Raw genomic sequence first — 24,631 nt, 5'->3', positions numbered from 1 at the left:
AAGCCACGTGAGTGTTTGTCCGTCTGCTTGGAAATTGTGCTCGTCCGTATAGAATTTTTTCCCATTCTTTTTTTATTTTTATTTTTTTCTACTTCAGCTATCCATTCCAAATCCAATTTGGAATCTATATGTACGAATTTTCGTACAATTTTTATTATTTAAATTTAGATTTTATAATTTTAAAAATAATTTTAATATTATTTTTTCAGATAAATGAGAGTATTATACATGTATATATAAAATTCTACAAATTTTAAATTTAGGATAAATTTAAGATGAAAATTTATTTATTTCATTTAAGGATTCAAAATTTTAAAAAAATTTATTTAATTTGATAAAAATTATTGATGTTATTATATGTTTTTGTTGCATAAAATTATTTTTTAATTTATCTAATTGAACAAAACAAATATTTCGTCGTTTTATTTTGATAAAAAATTATTTTTTATTTTTTTTCTTCGTTCACTTTTTTAGTCCTCATTTAATTCAATTTTTTTTAATCCGTAAATTCAAAGTGAAAAAAAATTGCCTTTTTATATTTTTAAATTAGAATAATTAAATAAAATTCATATTACTGTTTATAAAAAATTTAAAAGATAAACAGAATAAAAATATAAAAATAATTAATATTTTTTAAAATAAAATGATTAAGTAATTAATTTAACTAAAAATATAAAAATTAAGTAATTTATTTCAAAATTAAAACTGAAATTTGTGTGTTTATATAGATAAATTATATAATAATTCAGTTATTTTACACGAACAACTATATACAAAATGATAAATTAATTATTAGATAATAATTAAATTATAATGAATCTCATAAAATTTAATTTTATTTACTTATTAATAATATTTTTTAAAATAATAATTATTTTTATATATAATTATATTTTCATGATTGATTTTTCATTTTATATTAAATAATGATGCAGAATCATAATTATATTATATAATTTCTCATTTATATGATAATATTACAAACATGTGATCGGGGATTGAAGCGAATAGGACACTCTTCTGAACTATTTGAGGGAAACGATCGACCAGCTCCACGAATCAATGCATTGTTTTGGAGAGGTTTGTCCAGTGTAATTTAATTTTGTAATTTAATTTTGTTGTGTAGTTTTGTATCTTATCCGTAATGCTATAATAACAATGATAAAATGACAGAAAATGCAATGATTTTCTTTATTCTTTTTATAGGGCAACCGAATATAGGCCAACCGGAATAGAGAAACCATGGTATGGGCTCATTGTTATTTTTTAAAAATTTATTAGAAAGATTAAAAATTTTCAATTATTTTAAATTTTTTATAACTAAAATATATTATTAATGTGGATTAAAATAATTCAGACCTCAAATAATTATACATGTATCCACTTTTGAATGATATGAGAGTGTCAAAATAGTCTGACTTTATATTATTGAGAGGACAGCTGATACACTTAAAAATATTCGACTAACGGATTTATGATAAGTAAACTTTAATAAATTATTGACCTGATGGTTAGTATATAAGGTCATACTTCTAGCAAGTAATTCATTCAAACTTGTACTCTATCTCTTATTCCTTTTGTTATGAATTCTTTTAATGATCACTAACTTAATCATTGGAGTGTCAACGGGGGGTTAACACCCTCACGGCCTCCTTATCTTTCTTTATCTTGTAATTTGAATAATTGTCAAGTTTTCAAAATCACCTGTGACTAGTTGAGTCATCTATATAATCATCATATAAGAATACAACTCCGCACCTAAATTATACTCATACTATACAACTTTGACACTATCCACATCTCACTCATCATAATACTCAGATATTATCACAATATCATTTGTTACAAATCTTGAAAGAATTAGTATTTTATAAACCGTAAAACGGACTTCAATTTGAGAGAAAAGTTTTCTCTCATAAAAAGCAATGTCCCTAATGCAAACTTAACCCTCAAATTTCATTAAAGAGACCTCTTATAAAAACAATGAAATGACACTAATATCTTATCATCATCAACCAAGCTCTAATATTCACTAAACATACACGCAAAATCTCCTATTAAAGGCACAATTGCTCGTATAGGAGAGTATTTCATGACACAATATTCTAATTCCTGGGGGTTATTACAGGATTATATTTGTAGTTAAAAGAACAACGGCTACTTTGCAATACTTTATCCATTGAGATGGTAACAATTGGACCAATGACAAAAGGCAGTTTTAAATTTTTAATTATCATCAAAGGTTCTATAGTGGAAAACAAAAGATCACTAGAAAAAAGAGCAGAGTCGATTATTAAAAATGTTTTCAAAGATATTCAAATTAAAGTAGAAAGTAAATAAATTTAAAAAATATTAAATTTAACTTTTAATTAAGTTTTAATTATTGTATTTAAAAATGTAAATTTTTTTATCAAAATAGACTCATAAATTGGACCGTACGTGTATGACAGTGGGTCGTATGGAAACTGTAGAGTTCACCGCAATGGAAATTGCTGATGACGGGCGTGCTGCTCTTGAGATCAAATATGGCAACTTCCCTGCATGGATGATGAGACGAGTGATTGTAGGATCAACGCAGCAGAGGCAAAAGTGAAACGATGGGTAAGAACAGAATCCGTAGAAGAAGAGGACAAAAGGACGACGTAGTATTGTACCTTGATTACTGACAATCCTGGCTAAAATAGCGCAATATATCTAAGAAAGCGAAAGCGAAAGCACAAGCACAAGATCAACTTGGGCAACTGTTCAATGGGGACCAGACTCAGAAATCGTTTCACATCAGACCGAAAAGAAAAGTTAAATGCGTTTCTCTACAGTTTCCATACGACCCACTGTCATACACATACGTGCTGCTCTTGAGATCAAATATGGCAACTTCCCTGCATGGATGATGAGACGAGTGATTGTAGGATCAACGCAGCAGAGGCAAAAGTGAAACGATGGGTAAGAACAGAATCCGTAGAAGAAGAGGACAAAAGGACGACGTAGTATTGTACCTTGATTACTGACAATCCTGGCTAAAATAGCGCAATTTATCTAAGAAGGCGAAAGCGCAACCAAAAGCTGTGAATATATCAACTTGGGCAACTGTTCAATGGGGACCAGACTCAGAAATCGTTTCACATCAGACCGAAAAGAAAAGAAAAGTTAAATGCGTTTGCCGGGAGTCGAACCCGGGTCTATTGCTTGGAAGGCAATTATCCTAACCGTTGGACTACAAACGCCCATATGCTCATTGTCTTTGTGAATAACTATAAAACAAAATAATTACAAAATTTTAATATTACCAGAAAGATGAGGCGCATGTACCTATCATATAGCCGACTTAAGTGCAGTTACAAAATTAGAATGGGACTTGTACGTTTATATGGCGTGTCATTAGAGCAAAAGAGCCTGACGGGCTTAGCACCCTCAGATGCAGTGGGAGGGGCAGCCACCGGTTCGGGGTTTGAATGTTTTTGCGAGTTGCGAGAGTTAAGAGAGTTTTTTTTTTTTTCATCAAGAGCCTGTAGCAACAATACATGTGCCATCAGCACAGAACCATACACCATTACCCCGCTCACTGTTCTGCATATGACAGCTTGTACTTAATACAAGACAAATACAAGGCAAACCAAGTCAAATTGGACAATAACAGCATGATTATCCCTAACATCTCTCACAAATTCACCCAAACTCCAAGAATTATTACATTGGAAGACAAGGCAAGGCATGAAACATGCGTCAGAAATCAATTGCAAGAAAACATTGAAGAAAGCACATTGTAATTAAACCATAACTACTGCCAGTTTGGCATGACATTAAAAGAAGTGTACAAAAAGAATTCACAACAGAAACTGTTCAAATACACCCGATTCAAAATTTAATGAACTGTTGGCAAAGAATATATCACTCGATACCATGAGCAAACATCACCTACCCTTCAAATTGCCAAACTATGAATATGACTTTAAGTTTAAATGGCCTAGCAGGATGCACTCAACAATTGTGCTAGTTATGTTCTCTATTCACATCCACAATTCATTTGGCAGGAGGACAATTACCACTTCTTGTTCTTTTTCTTTCCCTTCCTTCTATCTCTTTTATCATGTGGCTTTGACCTCGAGTTGTGCTTTGAGACTTTCTTAAATGATTTCTTTTTACTAACAGATAAATTGTGCTTCTTATCATCTCCAGCCAATCTTGGCATTGGCACTGCTGTTTGCATCTTTCCACCGTGGTCATCCTTATCTTCTCGAGAAATCTCAGTAGTTGTCACAGTGACTTTCATGTCCCCATTGTCATATTCCATTGTCCCTTTTGCCAATAACAAAGCCCAGCATTAAACGTCAAATTAGTATAAATATTAAGCTTATATTACATCCTCTATGAGCTAGATAAGTGACAAAGGATAGGCATGTTTTGTGGTCCCCAAATGAGTAGTCTGCCTAATGGTATTGTCAAATAACACGGTTGCTAACTGTTCTTTTGTACAACACCACAATGTGAGTTGAGAATCAGTGACATTAAATGAGATTATTTCAAGCAACATCACATTCTGGTCCCTGAACGAGTAGTCTGCCTAATGGTGTTGACAAATAAGTATAACACCACAATGTGAGTTGAGAATCAGTGTCATGAAATGAGATTCACATCACATAAGCAAGAATTGTTGGATTAGCTCAATAGGACTAAATGATGATGATCATCATCACAATTCAAATAAGAAATAAATAAATAGCTGCACATCAGAACCTGTTTGTCAATACATCTCTTAAAGTGCCAACATGTTGAGACAAAGAATCTACACCAATTTGTTGCAGTGAGTCGCCAGTAAAGTTGGCACAAAGAGACATTAACAACTAGATATGCAGCCAAGTCTAAGGGCTTAACCATTTAATAGTTTCTTAGGTAGCATGTTAATCTCATATCTATAAGCAGAGAGTTTGTGAAAAATACCATTGACTGATGCAATTGGTTCACTTTCTTCACCATCCTCATTATACTCATCACCACCAACAGATGCTGGTGGAGCTTCTCCATATAACACGAGTTCTCTTTCCAGCTTCCTCTACAACACATGTCAGGCAGCAAGGTTAAAACAATGAAAACTCAAGAAATTCTGTTCGATTAAATGCAAGCAATTGACACATTGCAGTGCCATATGAAATATAACATAGGCAAATTCAGCAATAAAGTAATAAAAAAATGATAGAAGGATTTCACTCACACCCTTTGATAAACTATCTTCACTTGCTTCAGAAATTTTTATTGAAAAAGGTTCAATAACTACATAAGATAGCGAAGTGATCTGATTGGGAAGGATTATGACAAGGAAAAAAAAAAAAAAAAAAAACCTAGAACCCTTGAAGGAGCTGGTGGCAGAATTAGATATACCTCTCACAGGTATTCATTTTTTACAAATTTCAGGCACTTTTTTTCCTTCTGATATCAAAGAGGATTAGTTTTCTCTTGAATCTCACTAATTTCAACGGGGACAAACCAAATCCAAACAGAAGATTCTACCGAAGATCTCCAAAAACAATGTGCAAATACTCATTCAGCATTAGCAATCTGGCCGAAACTATAATTTAAAGGATGCCAAAGTATCACCAGGGTACTATCTGCTTTCTCAACACCAAGTGCAAAATTAGTGAACAGAAAGTACACAAACTGAAGCTGCTTGCCATTATGTAATTTCTTTAGTTGGAAATATATTCTTGTATACAAGCTAGGTACATGCACACATGCATGTTACATACTCACCTGGCCAATGTTTGTACCTTCAAACAAATAGAGAATCTCAGGTTTTCATCTGACTATCAAAATCTATTAAAACATAAAAAGAACATTATGGGTTCCCTTCAAAAGACTATATCACTTTGAGTTCCATTATCTATCTTTTGAAAAAAAACAACATATTTATTAATGCCATTCTCTGAAACGCAGCCTGATGGAATAAGCAATTCTTCAACTACTATTTCCTTGGTTCATCTGATATTTCTGATTGGGAGGAGTGAAAGAGGTAAGGTACGATTTTTTAAAATATAGTAAGATAAAATATTTAACTCCATCTTGTTTGAGAGGAAAGTATGGTACATGATGGTTTAGTAACTTGTCTAGTGGAAGGCATGAAAAGGTAAAGTAAAGTGTAAAAATTGCATAAATACTTTTGTTGTGTGAAGATATATGTTTTAATATTTAAATAAGGACAAATTTAGAAATTTCAAACGCACTGAAGACAATATAGATAATGAAAATTTTATTTCCCATCAAAACCTCCCCAACTCACCAAAGGTTGAAAAAGTCATAATTTTTGAGGTTTTGAAAACCTTTAAAAACCCTCACAAACCTTAACCTTCTTAAAAAGAAAAACTTGCTCCCAATTAACAGGTCAACCATATGCCAATTACATTAAAAACCCATACATTTGCACCCAAACGCAATCAAAACTTCTTAAGATTTAAGAACAAAGCACTAGTGGTGACAGCTTATCAAACAATATCAATTTAGTGACCATGAAACGAAACCCGAAATTTCTAGTTTTTCACCATAAACTAGCAGTTTGGCGTTATCAATATTAATAGCTTCGAAAAAAGGCCGCCTACTGTATCACACTTCATACAGTGACATTAATATACTCACTATTGCCAGCAACAACAGATATCCCATTTTGATGCTACATAAAACTATCAATTGCAAGCATAAACGTAAGAAACAATGGATATATATACCTTTTTGCGCTCCTCGATACGCTTGCGCCGCAAGGCCTCCTCTTGCTTCTTTTGGGCTTCCTTTCTTCTCTTTTTCTTCCTCTTGTGAAAACCAGTTACATAGTCCCTTAATAAACAACGCCGAAATGACCAAATCACCAATCGTGTGTCAAAACACACAAATTCATCGATTACTACATTAAACCAAATAAAATAATCAGAAATACCAGTACCTGAGATCTTTCTCGTTAAAAGATACAGCCAGAGCTTTGTTTTTAAGAGCTCGTTTCTTTATGTGCCGAGCTCGGTTTGGTGGCAGCTGTGGTTCTCCTCCTTCAATTTCGCCTTCCATGGTAGCCTCAGCAGCTAATTTGCAGGTCCTTCTTCGGCGATTGTGCTTTGTGCAATCTTGGAAGTGGGCTCATTTTCATTCCCATTCTGATTGTCTGGGATGGGCTTAGAGTCTATTTTGTCAGCTCAGGTTCATTGGATTTGGGCCCTTCAGTGCAATATTTGTAGCTAAAAAATATTAAATAAAAAATAAAATTGTTGTGTTTCCACAATGACTTTATTCTTCTGATGATTTATTATGTTGACTGTTAAATGAATTTTATTATAATTATTAATGAAAATAGATGTATTTTATAGTTATTTGATTTTATCATAAATTAAAATTATTTATTACATAAAATAGATTATTTAACAAAATTTATAATCCATCTCATGTGATTTTTATAAATTAATCTTTTTTAAATAATCAATTATGAAAAAACTTATTAGTGTAATAAAAAAATAATTTTTTTTCACATAAAAAAATAGATATAATATTTTCTTAAAAGTCCAACATATAAATTATATGTGGTAAATTTTATTAAAAAATTATAAAAATAGATTACTTATTCATTATAGGAAATTTTATTAAATTAAAATTATTAATTGCGTTACATATAATTTTTATAAAATTATTTTTTTGTTAAATTAATAAATTTTTCATAATTAAATATTTTTTAAAAAAATTATTTTATAAAAATTTCATGAGACGTGTTATAAATTTATATTAAACCATCTCAATTTTTATAACAAAATAATTTCACTTCTTATGAAAATAAATAACCAAATAAAAAACCATAAAAATATATTTATTATAAAATGAATGCATTGCGTTACATATATTTATTATAAGATACTTTTAGCCTTAGGTTAAATAAATTTAAAATTATCATGTATTTTTTTTTAATTAATGTCAAATAAATTTATATTTAATAAATTAATTTTTAAATAATAAAATATTATTTTTCCCTAATTTATTATTTTTAATTAAAATAAATTTAAAAAAATTAAAAATGTGCTGAATAAACCTTTTTTAATATTAAAATCATAATTTTTAATATTTTATTATTTAAAAAGAAAAAAAAATAATATTTCATTATTAAAAAAAATTTTATTAAGTGTAGACTTTTTTGCCTTAATTAAGAAGTATAATGACTTATTTGGTCTAAAACTTTATTTTGAGAAAAATAAAATACTATTGAGCTAAAATTTATTAATTAATTTATTTTTTTTTGTCACGACCCAACCTATGGGCCGGACCGGCACTAGGACCTGGGCCAGCTTAAAGCCCCCGAGGCCCGTAGTAAGCCTAACTGTTCATTAACCCAACTCTAAGGCCCATTTGGGCCCAATATCAAGAAAACAAACGGACAGAGTCCGGCCATAAAATGGACTTTCCAACGGGGAGTTTTTGACTCACCCGACCTGTAAACACAATATATAGTCATTTGGGGAGCTCAGCTCACCCTCCACATACTCATTAACATAAAATAAATGGGAGCTCAGCTCCCTCATCCAATCCATCAAACATGCATAGCATATTTAGTTTACAGGTCCAACATGATAACAATATTACAGACCATAATCAAATAATTTCTGCTAACACATGCGAAAATTCTAGGAGTAATTAAAATTACACAAATATTGATAAACAACCTGCGAGGTAGAAAAGCAGGTTAACCCAGAACAAAATATCCTCCTGTGGCCTGTAAAAATTTTTGAACAGGAGTGAGCGTTCGACTCAGAGAGTAAAATATCAATCTTAACTATAATCTCTATAACTATCTGCAACTAATGCAACCTGTAGAGTGAAATGCAACATCAACACCATATTCACATCATAGCATCAAAAAGGTAATTTGGAGCACTCACACACCCTGTAACATCATTCATAGTATATGGGAGCTGATCCCCTATACAGCTCTCTTAAATCCAATCTGGTGCCAGCGAAGAACTCATTGGACTTCCACTTAAATACCAAATCGGGGTCCCAGCGAAGAACTCAAGCCGTGTCTACCCCGAAGGACCGGGTCCCAGCGAAGAACTCAAGCCGTGTCTACCCGTCCTATCCATAGTCCACACCACATCACACGCACGCCAACGCACGCACACTGCTCCAAATTACCACGACAACACTCATGGCACATTAACAGTTATCAATGCAACATAATTCGTGCCTAGAGTTTAACTACATAAATATATGCATATAAGTGATGCATGGGCATGCTGAACATATAATAATATCGAAATTACAGTTAAAATTAATATTTTACTCACAGACTTGACGACAAATCACTGTGGTGGCTGGGCGGAGGAAGAAGGCTGTCCCGGCTCACCTGACAATTACATTACATATATTTAATAAATTTGACTCAATACAACAAAGAAAAAAGATCAAGTACGTCCTAAGTCGTGCCGAAAATCCGGCAGAGTCTCCCCTATACCTAGGACCTACCCAACCTGCAAAAGGGCTAAAAACGCACTTCTATATTCACAATCCATATATCAACAGTTCAATCATATCACTCAGCCCCTCCTGGGCCCATCAAATCAATCATCCATCACAACACGCAAAATTTCAATTTAGTCCTTATTATTGATCATTTTTGCAAAAACTGCCCAAACAAGCTCTAAAAATTATAAAACTTTGCCCCGCGGTCCTTAGCAATATTACTAAGCTATTGCAAAAAGAATCGTAATTTTCTAAGCTACCACGAATATTTTATGAATTTTTAATCCTATTTAAGCACTAGAAAATTACGAAAAAACAAGGTTCGGGTTTACCTTTGCCGATTCCGACTTCGGGAACGCGGGATGCCCGACAATCGTGGGGTAGCCAAAACCTCGATCCAATTCGGAGACTGTTAGCTAGTGCATGCAGTAGGAAATTCACAGATCCGGACAACTGTCAAATTTTCGCGAATTGAGGATACCTACACGAAGCCCCATAATAATATATAAAAAAATCAGGGGTGTTACATTCTTCCCCCCTTACAGAAAATTCGTCCTCGAATTTTACACAAGGCAGAATAAAGTACATGATTACACATTGAACAGATAAGGGTACTTGCTATGCATGTCCCGTTCTGACTCCCAGGTGCACTCTTTCACTGACTGGCTCCTCCACAAAACCTTAACCATAGGGATCTGTTTTGATTTTTTGCTGTCTCACTTGGTAGTCCACTATGGCTACAGGTTGCTCCTCAAATGTCAAGTTCTCCTTTAGTTCTATTACATCCGACTGTAGTACATGAGAAGGAAGGATCGGGAATGTATTTCCTGAGCATGGAGATGTGAAACATGGGATGAACGTGAGAAAGGTTGGGTGGTAGTTCCAACCGGTAGGCAACTGCTCCAACTCTATCAGTAACCTCAAAAGGTCCGATATACCGAGGTGCCAACTTGCCCTTCTTTCCAAATCTCATGACTCCCTTCATTGGAGAAACCTTTAGGAATACATAGTCGCCCACTGCAAACTCCACATCCCTCCGTCTGGGGTCTGCATAACTCTTACATCTCTTCGAAGCCGTCCTCGATCGTTCCTCGATTAAAGGAACTACTTAAGTGTCTTGCACTAGGTCTACATCATGCACCCTTGCTTCCCCCATTTCTGTCCAACACAGAGGAGACCTACACTTTCTTCCATATAGTGCCTCATAGGGTGCCATCCCTATGCTGGAGTGATAACTGTTGTTGTAGGCAAACTCCACCAAAGCTAACTGCTCATCCCATTGACCTCCAAAATCCAAGACACTCATGCGAAGCATGTCTTCCAGTGTTTGGATTGTCCTTTCAACGTCCGTCTGCATGCGAGGGTGGAAAGCCGTCTTGAAGTTCAACTGTGCCAAGTGCCTCCTGCAACTTTCTCCAAAACCGAAGTGAATGGGGCCCTCTGCCGGATATTATGGGCCGGAACTCCATGCAATCGACTATTTCTCGAATGTAGGCGAGCGCATCTTGTGCCACGCAGTAGGTAGTCTTTACAGCAAAAAGTGAGCTGATTTGGTCGACGGTCTACAATTACCCATATCGAGTCATATCCTCGCGTGGTACGAGGCAACCTTGACCACAAAATCCATAGTTATCATTTCCCACTTCCATTCTCGGGATAGGGAGCTCTTACGACTTCCCCGATGGTCTCGGTGTTCAAACTTCACCTTCCGACAAGTCAAGCACTTGGACACAAAGTCCTATGTCTCTCTTCATGCCATTCCACCAGTAGCTATCTTTCACATCATGATACATTTTGGTGGAACCTGGGTGGACACTGTAAAGTGTGTAGTGTGCCTCTCGCATGATTTCATTCCTGAGGTTGTCCACATCGGGCACACATATCCTAGAACCATGCACTAGGGCGCCATCATTGGCAAATCCAAACTCACCACCTTCACCTTGCTGTACTCTTTCTATGATCTTCATCAATTGTTGGTCTCTGTGCAGGGAAACTCTAACTCTGTCCCTCAAGTCTGGCCTCACTGAAAAGTGAGCCAACAATACCCCATCATCTGAAAGATCTAGGATTAAACCTTGATCCATCAACTCATGTACTTCCTGAATCAACGGTCTCTTCTCTGCTGAAATGTGCGCCAAACTGCCAGAAGATTTCCTGCTCAAAGCATCTGCTACAACATTGGCCTTCCCAGGGTGGTACTGGATGGTGCAATCATAGTCTTTCAGAAGCTCCATCCATCTCCTCTGTCTCAAGTTTAAATTCCTCTGTTGGAAGATGTACTTTAAACTCTTATGGTCGGTGTATATCTCGCACACTTCACCATACAGATAGTGTCTCCAGATTTTCAGTGCAAAGACTACAGCCGCCATTTCCAAATCATGGGTGGGGTAGTTCTGCTCATGCCTCTTCAGCTGCCTTGAAGCATAAGCCACTACCTTTCCATTCTGCATCAAAACACACCCAAGGCCAACTCTGGAGGCGTCACAATACACGGTGTATCCTTCACCACTCACAAGTAGTGCCAACACAGGGGCAGTTGTTAGACACTCCTTATCCTCATCATTATAACTGACTCTATCGAGCTCTCTTCCTGTCCTTTGCATCTTATCCACTTCCCTTTTCCTATTTTTGGTATTGTTGGTATCTTTTCAACCTGCTGTACTTATTTCTTAATTTTAGTCCTATCTCATCCTTACACCTTTTCCTTCAAAGATGTCTATCCCATCATCAACTTTAACTTTCTTTTTATTTCTTAGTCTTATCTTGATTACTAGTTTCATTACTTCAAGAATTCTAACCCTATGATTTACTCCTACCAAAGACATTCTTCACCTTATGTAACACTTATAATTACCCATAGAAAATTTTTCTTGTATCACCTTTTTCCAACTTAACTATCGAACATTATCATTCCCTACCACCTTAGTAGGAAATTGCTTATCCTGGATGAATATGAGCCCCATAAACTATAAGTTCCATCTGAACTAACACGGCTGTAGAAAATATGTGTCATGCCTTAATTCCAAATAAGATACTTCACGTGTTCATTCTCCTTAATATAATCATATATACTGCCCATAGCTTTCTAAACTTCAACCTCAAATTACCCATCAGCAACAATTTCATCTATTGAAACTCATCCATAAATAGTACTTCATCTAGCTCATAGTTTTAAACAGTCGCAAGCCTTAGTAGCTAACTCAATTTAACTCCTGTCATTACTCTGATCGTCCTTTCATACTTAACACTAGGTATGCACTTACTGTCATTCTCATATCAGGAAATTGTATATGAATTGGTGCCTATCAAAATCTCAAATAACTAGGTCTCCTTGCCTCAGTCTCTGCTCCTTATATAACGCTCTGGAATCAAAAACACGAGCTAAACTTGAAAAGAAAGGAAAATATCCTCTATATTCAACTACGCCCGATTGTCCATATAATAACGTTTAACCTATGTTTCTTAGTCTTTCTCTTCAAATTTCATCATCTCCTAGCACAATTGTGCTCTACCTATAAGGTATCATCTGCATGAACCCTTTACTGTACCATCGTCCTTCCTGACATAATATTTTATAATTTATTAACTTTACTTATACTCGACCTATGATTCATATCCATCATCGTTTATATTGTGCCCTTAACCCTTGTTGAATCCTGAAAGATTTCTCTCGCTAATAGATTCTTTCAACACTAACTCCACCCTTATCTATGGTCATTAATTTGATCCTTAAACTTTCTAGTGATTTATAACCACCCAGGCTTGTCACTTTTCGTTCTACCCCTACTATTATCCTGTCGTTATTGCTTCACTACAAAGTGATTCTGTTGATCACACTAACAATGTTTGCCTGAGATTCATAACGAACCTCTAACTACCTTATCACTATCTCAAAAGTCTAAACTAAGCATATGTATCATTATCTATCATTCTTTTCCTATCATCATACCTATTTGATCCCTTAGATTGACCTTTAATCAACTTACTACTTACTAACTTCGTTTTCTCTACCTAAGTAGGTAGTCCACAATACCATCGCATACCTTCTAGCATTTACTCGTTATTATTGTATTCCATACCTCCATCACTATTCTTGCTAATATGGTCCCATTTTGGGTTCTCCATCCTTGTCATTCACCTTGCCAAGAATAACACTTAGCCTACCCTATATCTTAACTTTGTTCCTTCTATTATGCGCCATTCAGATTGTCCTTTCATTTATTTCTTTTGTCTTACCCAAAATAGAACTTAACTATTCTATTCCTGGTTCCATTCTTCTTCCTAACATGACAGCTGTACCTGCTAACTATATCTTTCAGAGTCTCTACCGCGTTATCACATATCTGTGCTACTCAGATTTGGTCCTTTGACCACTCTAGCTAGTACTTCCACTAGCATTTAGATTATATTGTATCTGCAATCACTTGTCCAAACTTTAATTCTGCTTTCTCTATCCATTGGCCTTCTATAATTTATCTTTGCTAATTTATTACTCTTAACACTATTATAATTAGATTATACTATTGTTTTGAATAATATGAATTCAAAAAGGAACTCAGGAAGTTACAGTCATACTTTTATCGTATGATTTCTATTCTTATCCTTTAGCTTACATAATACCTTTACTACCTCGAGAACTGATTCTGCAGTAATTTTATTTATTTGTTATTATTATTATTTTCCATGTTTACTCAATTAGCCAAAACTTAAGATTCCGGGCACCCAAACCCGTCATCCAATTTAAAGGATTTACATCCATCGTGATCTGATTATATATGATTCCTATAATGAAACTTGTATCCTTTGCAAGATACGAGCCAACTACTCTCTACCACACTCTACAGTCCTATCCAGGCACTATTTTATTGGTCACCATTATTAGTAATAACTTTCGATCCCTTACGAAAAGATAGGACTATACCATAACTTGTCGCAACAAAGGTACTACATTTACCACCTTGCCCAAAACCATGTCAAATTAATGTCTCATTTATTATATCATAGCTCCGTAAATCATCAATTCATAGTTTCGACCTTCCCTAGGTAGTAGGGTTGTACTTTATTCCATACTAATACACACAAGATATACTATTCTCACTAAGCTCTAAGCAATATGTTTTTCATACTTCAAAGTACATCCATAATTCCATAACTATGACTAGATGGTCTCACTCTATAGGTGTCACCTTTACTTTGCAACTAGTCCAAACCTGCAGTGCGATGGCAACTCTTCAGTAACTCTAGCTCATGCTAGGAGTATCGAGTCAACGACTCTAGTTACCACCCAAGCGTGACCTTCGATATTCTAGCTCTAGGCTCTTAACCAGAGTTCACAACTCCTCTGCGGATATAAAACTCGTTGCAGTATTCTTGTACCAAAGCAGTACTACAAAATCCTCATCATAAGCACTACAGTGAAGTACGCAGCTCTACACAATAATCTCATGCCGGTCTTAATCTGCGACTACGAGCGGACATCGAGAACATTGTATAGTTACTACGATACGTCCTGGAAGACTAGGTCTCTTAATCTCTTATCTCTCTTGAATCTTCTATTATCATAAACTTATTCTGACGGGGTCATCCACTGATGACTGCCTGCAGTGGTATCCTCATCCTTATCTAGGGCAACTGTACTTTCAAGACTCACGTTTATGTACTCGTGCCTTGCACGAAATGGGCACACCATTTAAACCCATACAGACAGAAACATAGCATTTCTTGGAGTACGTATCCTCATGATGGACCTCACATGTCTACTAACTCTATTTCACATTTCTATGTACTCCACGAAAATCAAGACACTAACTGAGGTAATCTTATATTTCCCGAGGTATAACGTACAATCTAGAAACAAAGAATTACAGGAAAGACGAAAGCAGAATCCTATACTCGCATGTGACTCCTAGTAGACTCTTCCCAACACTTAGATAATTTTTCCTATGAATCGGAGCCTAAGCTCGATACCACATTTGTCACGACCCAACCTATGGGCCGGACCACTAGGACACAGGCGACTTAAAGCCCCGAGGCCCGTAGTAAGCCTAACTGTTCATTAACCCAACTCTAAGGCCCATTTGGGCCCAATATCAAGAAAACAAACGGACAGAGTCCGGCCATAAAATGGACTTTCCAACGGGGAGTTTTTGACTCACCCGACCTGTAAACACAATATATAGTCATTTGGGGAGCTCAGCTCACCCTCCACATACTCATTAACATAAAATAAATGGGAGCTCAGCTCCCTCATCCAATCCATCAAACATGCATAGCATATTTAGTTTACAGGTCCAACATGATAACAATATTACAGACCATAATCAAATAATTTCTGCTAACACATGCGAAAATTCTAGGAGTAATTAAAATTACACAAATATTGATAAACAACCTGCGAGGTAGAAAAGCAGGTTAACCCAGAACAAAATATCCTCCTGTGGCCTGTAAAAATTTTTGAACAGGAGTGAGCGTTCGACTCAGAGAGTAAAATATCAATCTTAACTATAATCTCTATAACTATCTGAACTAATGCAACTTTGTAGAGTGAAATGCAACATCAACACCATATTCACATCATAGCATCAAAAGGTAATTTGGAGCACTCACACACCCTGTAAAATCATTCATAGTATATGGGAGTGATCCCTATCTGACTCTCTTAAATCCAATCGGTGCCAAGAACTCATTTCGGACTTCCACTTAAATACCAAATCGGGGTCCCAGAAGAACTCAAGCGTGTCTACCCGAAGGACCGGTCCCATGAAGAACTCAAGCGTGTCTACCCGTCCTATCCATAGTCCACACCACATCACCGCACGCACGCCAGCATACGCACCTTGCTCCAAATTACCACGACAACACTCATGGCACATTAACAGTTATCAATGCAACATAATTCGTGCCTAGAGTTTAACTACATAAATATATGCATATAAGTGATGCATGGGCATGCTGAACATATAATAATATCGAAATTACAGTTAAAATTAATATTTTACTCACAGACTTGACGACAAATCACTGTGGTGGCTGGGCGGAGGAAGAAGGCTGTCCCGGCTCACCTGACAATTACATTACATATATTTAATAAATTTGACTCAATACAACAATGAAAAAAGATCAAATCGTCCTAAGTCGTGCGAAAATCGTGAGTCTCCCCTATACCTAGGACCTACCCAACCTGCAAAAGGGCTAAAAACGCACTTCTATATTCACAATCCATATATCAACAGTTCAATCATATCACTCAGCCCCTCCTGGGCCCATCAAATCAATCATCCATCACAACACGCAAAATTTCAATTTAGTCCTTATTATTGATCATTTTTGCAAAAACTGCCCAAACAAGCTCTAAAAATTATAAAACTTTGCCCCGCGGTCCTTAGCAATATTACTAAGCTATTGCAAAAAGAATCGTAATTTTCTAAGCTACCACGAATATTTTATGAATTTTTAATCCTATTTAAGCACTAGAAAATTACGAAAAAACAAGGTTCGGGTTTACCTTTGCCGATTCCGACTTCGGGAACGCGCTCGGGATGCCTGACAATCGTGGGGTAGCCAAAACCTCGATCCAATTCGGAGACTGTTCCGGTAGCTAGTCATGCGGCGGAAATTCACGAATCCGACAATCACAAATTTTCGCGAATTGAGGATACCTACACGAAGCCCCATAATAATATATAAAAAAATCAGGGGTGTTACATTTTTAATTTACTTTCCAAAAATAAATCCTTTCAATACTATTTTAAATAGTAATTAAAAACCTATAATTGATTTTTTTTTTAAGTTTTGGACTAATTGTAAAAGAATTTAATTTTTTAATTATTTTTTATAATTGTATTCAATCTTTTTAATTCTAATAATTTTATCTCAATTTTTAAAATTAATTATAAAATTACATAATAATTAAAATTAATGTTAAGGTATTTATGTGATAATTGATTTGAATAAAAATCATAGTGTTTTAAATTATGGATCCCTATAATTATAACTGATATTACTAGCCTAAAAAAACCACCTAAGATGGGTCACCCACCATCTTGGGAGACCCAAGCATGCTCAGGCGACCCATTCAACATAGATTGGATGCTCGGAAGACCAAGCATGCCTGGGTGATCCATCCAACATTGGTCAGACACCTTGGAGACCAAGCAAGCCCGGACGACCCATCCAACATGGGTCGAACACTCGAGAGACCAAGCACGCCCAGGTGACCCATACGGATATGAAAGACTATCTCCCTTACTTGGACAGAATTCTGAAATACTCGCTTGACAAAGTTAGAATTCTAATTCCAAGAAGGATTCTTAGTCTAATAAAAACTCTGGTAGCCAGTACCCAAGATATAAGGAAGAACCGTACTGAACTGATAGGAATCATACCGAATTGAAGTTTTCTTTTTTTATTTTTTGGTTCAATTATGATTCTTCACTAATGTAACACTCTTAATTTTTAAATTATTTATTTTATGGATAAATATAAATATTTTATTTTATTAAAATTTTGAAAAATTATTTGAAATTTTTTTAATTTTAGAAATCAGGTTTGATTTTTCAAAATCAATAAATTTTGTTAATTTTTACAAATTAATTTAAAGACCACGTGGTAAAACTAAAAATATATTTAGACTCTACAAATTTTTTTGAGATTTTTTGAAATTTTTGGGCCTTATTTTTTATTCAAAGGCAGAGTACAAATTTAATTTTGGGTATTTCGATTGAGAGAGGAATTATCCGCTTAGACCCATCATGAGTTTCACGGTTTTATCCCATATGTGGAATGGAGAATTTCCCACGAGGTCACCCATCCTATCAAACGGATATCCCTGAGATAGTTGCCTATCGGTTGGAGTCACCACCCAACCTTTCTCATATCCACTCTGTGTTTCACATCTCCATACTCAAGAAATACAATCCTTCCCATGTGCTGCAACCGGATATAGTAGAGTTGAATGAAGACTTGACTTTCGAGGAGCAGCTAGTGGCCATAGTGGACTATCAGGTAAGACAGCTAAGATCAAAATAGATCCTTATAGTTAAGGTTTTGTGCATGAGCCAATCAGTAAAAGAATGCACCTGGGAATCAGAGTGGGACATGCGTAGCAAGTACTCTTTTTTGTTCAATATGTAATTCTATTCTTTTATTATGCCTTGTGTAAAATTCGAGGAAGAATTTTCTATAAAAGGGGAAAATATAAAATCTTTAATTTTTAAATTAATTATTTTATAGATAAATATTAATATTTTATTTTATTAAAATTTTAAAAAATTATTTGAAATTTTTCAAATTTTAAAAATTGAATTTGATTTTTTAAAATCAATAAATTTATTAATTTTTATAAATTAATTTAAAAATCATCAAGAAAAAATTAAAAATATTTTTAAATTTTATAAAATTTTCTAAACCTTTTTTAGCCTGTTGGCCTACTGGCAGTGCTTCTTGGGATGTGCTGGAGGCTAGCGATGATTTTGATTGTTGTTTCACTGCCATAGACACAACTGATGGTTGTCCATGCATCGCTTGGATCAAATGAGGAAGGCTGGTTGGGCTTCGTTCAAGGTTACAAGCGTGGACAGCACCGTCACTATTCTTGCCATAGTCAAAGAAGGTCACAGCGAGGCCAGCAATAGTTGCTGGTGGTGGTTGGACTTTGTGGAGGCTGTTGGTTCTTCGACACAAAGAAGGAAGAAAAGCCTTGATGGCATGCCCCTTATTTTCGCAAATGTTATCATAATGCCACAAAGTTTGCAGCCCTTGTTTTTACTTAATATTACAAAAATACCACAGCATATGTGGCTGCAAATTGGTCTTAGATTTCAGCAATATTACGATATTGCCACTGTCATTTGCAGCCATTATTTTTTTTCATATTTACAAGTTTGCCACCCTTATTTTTTTTTTCTTCGATTTAAGTTACAAATTTGCCACTTAAAATCAATTCTTAAGATTTGAATTAAAATAATTTAATTCAAATTAAATTTTTAATTTTAATTCTAGTCAAATTGAGATTTAAATTAAAGATTTTAATTTAAATTAGTTCTACAAAAATATTTTATAGAATTAATAAAAGGTGGCATGTAAATTATTTGGCATTAGAATTAAATTGTTCAATTCTATATTAATTTTAGAAATTAGTTTCTCAATTAATTAAAGGGCGAATAAAATTCTGACGTTGAATTAAATTGTTTAATTCAATATTTATTTTTTTAAAAATTGTTTTCTAAAATTACAAAGGCCAACAATGGGGCAATTACAATGAATTTGATGAATTCTATTAAAATTGGTTTTAATTGATGTCATTAAAATTATTTGTATTAATTCTAAAGTTGTTTTGGAATTAAAATTCTTAATAGCATTAGAAACTAGTTCATTCATATTTTAGAAAAAAGGAGTTTTCTAAAATTAAATGGGGCAAACTAAAATTAATATTTTGATGAATTCAATTAAAATTAATCTTAATTGACTTCATATCTCTAATTGAATTAGAAATTTATTTTTTGTTTCTCTATGATATGAATATAAAATTTTTCATTGTTCTATTTTATTTGTGATATTCTATATATATATATATATATATATATATATATATATATATATCATGAAAGGAGAAAGATCATTAGAATTGTTACATTAGTCTATGTTCATAGGCTGACCAATTGTGTTTATCTTTGAGATAAAGATATAATTATGAACTCAAGATACATGAATGAGATCGGAACAGATTTGAATGTGATATATGATCTAGGGTGTTGTATACTATATCTATTCTAAGCTTCATTGATCGAGATGCTATATTATCTTAATAGGTATATAGCAAAGGAGTTTTTAAAGTACGCACTGATCACATGGTTTATTTGTAAAGTATAAAATTTTTAGAATTTGAAATAAGAGTTGAACCATCATGTGTGAGTGGGAGATATTGGAAATATGATCCCGGACATCCATGTGGGTCAATCCGAATCCATTAGACTTAAAATCAGAATCAATAACAATTATATGAACAGTTACATGCATTTGCCAAAATGTGACATGTAACATCCTCCGATAAGCAACTCAGTACATCCTCTTTATTCGGTGACGGTGTAGGTCAGGACTAGAATGTCCGGAAAAACATTTAAACTAAAGTCAGGAACCATAATTAACTCAAATATTAATAAGAAAAATTTAGTAAAAATTTTAGAAATAAAATACAACCAAGATAAACGAGCCGGTGCCCTAGCGAGGGAAGTTGCGGTTCTCGCAACGAGGAGCCCTAGACCCGGAGGAAAAATTATAAAATAATTTTTGGGACTCCAGAGAAGGGTTATTGAGGTTCCCATGGCATTAGAATGCCAAGAAAATATTTAGAAAAATTTTTCAATCGGTACAGACAATTTTGACCCGTTAAGCCAAACGGAGGGCATTTCGGTCATTTGGCCTTCAGAGGTGATTTTTGGTCGACTTGTCCAGTTAAGTAAATAATTATTATGACTCAAAATATGAATAAATATTGCTAAAAATTAAATTGAAATGTGGTAGAAAAGAAAAGAAAAGAAAAATAAAAAATTAAGCAAATTATGACATATTATGATGTCACTCACTTACTTCCAACCAATCACAATTAAACAACCTATTAATTAATAAATAAAAAGAGATAAATATGGCTAAAAACAAAAGAAATCAGCAGCCCTTCTTCTCCTTAGAAAAACGTTTTACACCCCCTCCCCTCTTCCTCCATTGCATCTCAACCAAAGCTCCATTTTCATCCTTATTTCATCACAAACTCTCCTAAGTCCTTTCACTAAAAACTTGTCTATACCTCTTGGGAAGTGTTTGGCAGCCAAGAAGAAGAAAGAAAGTGAAGATTGGGACTTGGAAAAATCTGCCTACAAGAGGTTAAAGTGAGGTTAGTGCACATATGTATTTAAAACTCCTTAATTCCATATTAGAGATGTGTAATAGGTAAGAAATTGTGAAATAAATGAACTAAACTCATGTGTATGAAGCCCATGGATTTCGGCTGCCCCTAAGGAAGGAACAAGATTGAGTGTTTGGATGGACTTGGAGTGCACTAGAGATTATGTTTAAAGTGTATGAACATAAGGATAATGAAGTAGTTGGTTAATTAAGGTAAATTGTGTAAATTTTGAATTTAAGCTAGGGTTTTGGGAGTGAAAATTTGATTTGGCTTATGGAATGATTAGTGGACATTCTAATGGTCAATTAGTGTCACGACCCAACCTATGGGCCGGACCGGCACTAGGACCTGGGCCAGCTTAAAGCCCCCGAGGCCCGTAGTAAGCCTAACTATTCCTCAAATCCATAACCAGGCCCACAATTTAGGCCCAATATGCATATAAAATAATTTAAATCAAACTGTTATAATTTCATTTCGGGCCAACTTAGCCCACAAATTTTCAGAAACTAAAATCAGGGGAGCCCAGCTCAACCCTGTTATCTCACTTACAAACTGTTTAAATACCATACAAATCTTCATTTATTAATTTTAAAAATTTAAATTAACACAACCTTTACCAAGGTCCACACTATTTCTAACACATGCGGAGTTCTAGATTTTAAATTTAGAAAAAGATAGTAAAACAATTAAATAATTGACGTTAAACCTGCGAGGAAGAAAACAGGTTGTTCTGTAAAATAACTCCTCCTGTGGCCTGGAAAAATATTGAACAGGAGTGAGCGTTCGACTCAGAGAGTAAAATATCAATTTTAACCATAATCTCTATAACTATCTGAAACTAATGCACCCTGTAGAGTGAAATGCAACATCAACATCATATTCACATCATAGCATCAAAAAGGTAATTTGGAGCACTCACACACCCTGTAGTATCAATCATAACATATGGGAGCTGATCCTCTATCTGACTCTCTTAAATCCAACTGGTGCCCGAATTACTCAAGCTCGGACTTCCACTTAATAACCAAATCGAGGTCCCAGAATTACTCAAGCCGTGACTACCCCTCGAAGGATCGGGTCCCAATTACTCAAGCCGTGACTACCCGTCCTATCCATAGTCCACACCACATCACACGCACGCCAACGCCACGCACCTTTGCTCCAAATTACCACAACAACATCATGGCACTTTAACAATTATCAATGCATCATAAATCGTGCCTAGAGTTTAACTACATAAATATATGCATATAAGTGATGCATGGGCATGCTGAACATATAATAATATCGAAATTACAATTAAAATTAATATTTTACTCACAGTACACCGATGACTATTGTGGCTGCTGGATGCAGAAAATAGCTGACCTCGATCACCTAATAATTAAATTATAAATTTATTAATACTAAGTTAACATAAAACTCTAAAGAGGCAATAGACAGCCTAATTCATGCCGAAAATCCGGCAGAGTCTCCCCTATACCTGGGACCTACCCAACCTGTAAAAATACTCAAATAACACTTCTAAATTCTCAATTCCCACAATCACATCTCATCAATATCACATGGCCCCTCCTGGGCCCTCCAAATCAGACAATACTCAAATCTTAAAAATTACGTTTTAGTTCCTATAATTGACATTTTTCAAAAATCCACTCAAACAAGCTCTAAAAATTCTAAAATTTTATGCCGCGGTCCTTAATAATATTATAAGGCTATTGCAAAATGAATTGTAATTTTCTAGTCACCCATGAATATTTTATTCAAGAATTTTACTCAATTCCATAAGTTTCCAACATCTAACGTATTCTTAATCCAACCCAATTAAATATTTACATATTTAAACTTCCATCCTCAAGCTTCAACCAATTATATAAAATTTAATTATCTTAATTTCAAATAATCTTATATGCCCATATGCTAAAAATCTAACTAAAATCTATCTATATTTTTCAAAAATATTCTACAATCACTCAAAAATTCAACAAACACCATAGAATATCTCCAAATAATTTTACTTTCATCATATATTTTTCTTAGAATTTTTCTCCAATTTTTCCTGTTTAAGAAACACTGTATTTATGTTCCACAGACAGAGAAATAATAAAAATTGTCTTACCCGAAGTTTATCTGTGTCTCAAAAATTCCAAAAATTTATGAGGAAGCCTCTGGAAGTTGAATCACCTCCGTAGCCCACCGGAGCCACCACCGGAACCACCGCGCACGGTGGCCGGCCGCCGGTCGCCGGCGACATTTGCCGGATCTGATCATACCACCATGTTCCTCTCCTCTTCCTCAGTCCATATGTGGTCTCGGATCGTCGATCCAACGGTCGGATCGTCGATCCAACGGTCGGATCGTCGTAGATCTGACGAAAAAGCTTGAAAAACCCGAAACTTCTCTCCTCCATATCTCACTCATCCGACCTCCATTTGCTTCAAAATTGGTGTCAAAAGAAAGCTCTCGGAACAAGCTTTCCAACGCCACCGAAATCGCCTCGATCGGACGTCGGATGAAGCCGGAATCGCGCCGGAAAGCCGCTGCCCACTGTGCGCGCGTTTTCTCTCTCCTCTCCCTCTCTTGCCGCCGTTTCTGGTGGTCCTGGACGTCGCCGGAGGGTCGCCGGCCGGGTGGGGAGCTGCTGGGGACGTCGCCGGCCACGGAAGGAAGAAGAAGAAGAGAGGGAAGGAGAGGGAAAGAAGAGAAATGGGGGGGGGGGGGGGTTTTCCTCCCGTTTTTGAAATAATTTTTTTTTTTTTTTTTTTTTTCAAAACTTTGGCAGTGACAGTGGAATTCCACTGTCACACGCCAAAGTCAAATCTCTGTTTTTTTTTTTTTTTTTTTTCGGTTGTTACATTCTTCCCCCCTTAAAAAAAATTCGTCCTCGAATTTTCGAATAAACAAGAGATAAGGAAAAGAAGATTATTAGAACAAGCACAATCATTACTCCTCCAGCTATGCAAAAATTGATAAAATATTTATTCTTCAAACTCTTCATATATTATGTATGATATTCTACCGCTCTCTGATTCTACTATAGTATCCTATTTGTCATCTCTTATCTCTTGGCTATTCACTGACCATTCTTCTGACACCTCAGGTATTCATTATAACTCTATTACTCTCGACTTGATCTCTGAAAATTTTAATCAACTTTGGCGCTTACCTCACTTTTATTACGCCCTAACGTGTCTCTTGGTGACTTCAGTCATCATTCCTTTGTTTTAATAATCTCTGTTTTCCCCAATGACATAACTT

General features: G+C 35.0%; 1 protein-coding gene, 3 long non-coding RNA genes and 1 other non-coding gene across 5 annotated transcripts; all 5 read right to left on the bottom strand.

The window, feature by feature from the left end:
• Positions 1-3,152: 3,152 nt before the first annotated feature.
• TRNAG-UCC (transfer RNA glycine (anticodon UCC)) lies at positions 3,153-3,224 on the bottom strand. The gene has a single exon. It is a non-coding gene; the product is annotated as a tRNA-Gly (tRNA).
• Positions 3,225-3,747: 523 nt separating this feature from the next.
• On the bottom strand, positions 3,748-7,119 carry LOC110664614 (ribosomal RNA-processing protein 17). The gene is made up of 4 exons (XM_021824361.2): positions 6,926-7,119; positions 6,714-6,819; positions 4,939-5,050; positions 3,748-4,296 (listed from the first exon to the last, which is right to left on the bottom strand). The coding sequence occupies exons 1-4, from the start codon at positions 7,042-7,044 to the stop codon at positions 4,040-4,042; spliced, it is 594 nt and encodes a 197-aa protein (XP_021680053.2). The 5' UTR covers positions 7,045-7,119; the 3' UTR covers positions 3,748-4,039.
• A 1,168-nt stretch (positions 7,120-8,287) lies between these two features.
• On the bottom strand, positions 8,288-9,834 carry LOC131170678 (uncharacterized). The gene is made up of 3 exons (XR_009141461.1): positions 9,807-9,834; positions 9,300-9,358; positions 8,288-8,728 (listed from the first exon to the last, which is right to left on the bottom strand). It is a non-coding gene; the product is annotated as an uncharacterized LOC131170678 (long non-coding RNA).
• A 5,713-nt stretch (positions 9,835-15,547) lies between these two features.
• Positions 15,548-17,077, bottom strand: LOC131170677 (uncharacterized). Its single transcript, XR_009141460.1, has 3 exons — positions 16,979-17,077; positions 16,477-16,535; positions 15,548-15,915 (listed from the first exon to the last, which is right to left on the bottom strand). It is a non-coding gene; the product is annotated as an uncharacterized LOC131170677 (long non-coding RNA).
• A 4,695-nt stretch (positions 17,078-21,772) lies between these two features.
• LOC131170675 (uncharacterized) lies at positions 21,773-24,027 on the bottom strand. The gene is made up of 3 exons (XR_009141458.1): positions 23,493-24,027; positions 22,695-22,750; positions 21,773-22,127 (listed from the first exon to the last, which is right to left on the bottom strand). It is a non-coding gene; the product is annotated as an uncharacterized LOC131170675 (long non-coding RNA).
• Between the last annotated feature and the right edge of the window lie 604 nt (positions 24,028-24,631).

The sequence above is a fragment of the Hevea brasiliensis genome, chromosome 11 (genome assembly GCF_030052815.1).
Source record: "Hevea brasiliensis isolate MT/VB/25A 57/8 chromosome 11, ASM3005281v1, whole genome shotgun sequence".
Classification (NCBI taxonomy): Eukaryota; Viridiplantae; Streptophyta; class Magnoliopsida; order Malpighiales; family Euphorbiaceae; genus Hevea; species Hevea brasiliensis.
Note: the sequence above shows the minus strand (reverse complement) of the source record. Positions and strands in the feature narration are given on the sequence as shown.

Excerpts from the sequence above, each read along its gene's own strand:
- LOC110664614 (XM_021824361.2), bottom strand. The coding sequence starts at position 7,044 with ATGGAAGGCGAAATTGAAGGAGGAGAACCACAGCTGCCACCAAACCGA. Across the intron at positions 6,820-6,925 it reads TTTAACGAGAAAGATCTCAG|GGACTATGTAACTGGTTTTC; the intron begins GTACTGGTATTT and ends TTGTTTATTAAG. Across the intron at positions 4,297-4,938 it reads ACCAATTGCATCAGTCAATG|GGACAATGGAATATGACAAT; the intron begins GTATTTTTCACA and ends TATTGGCAAAAG.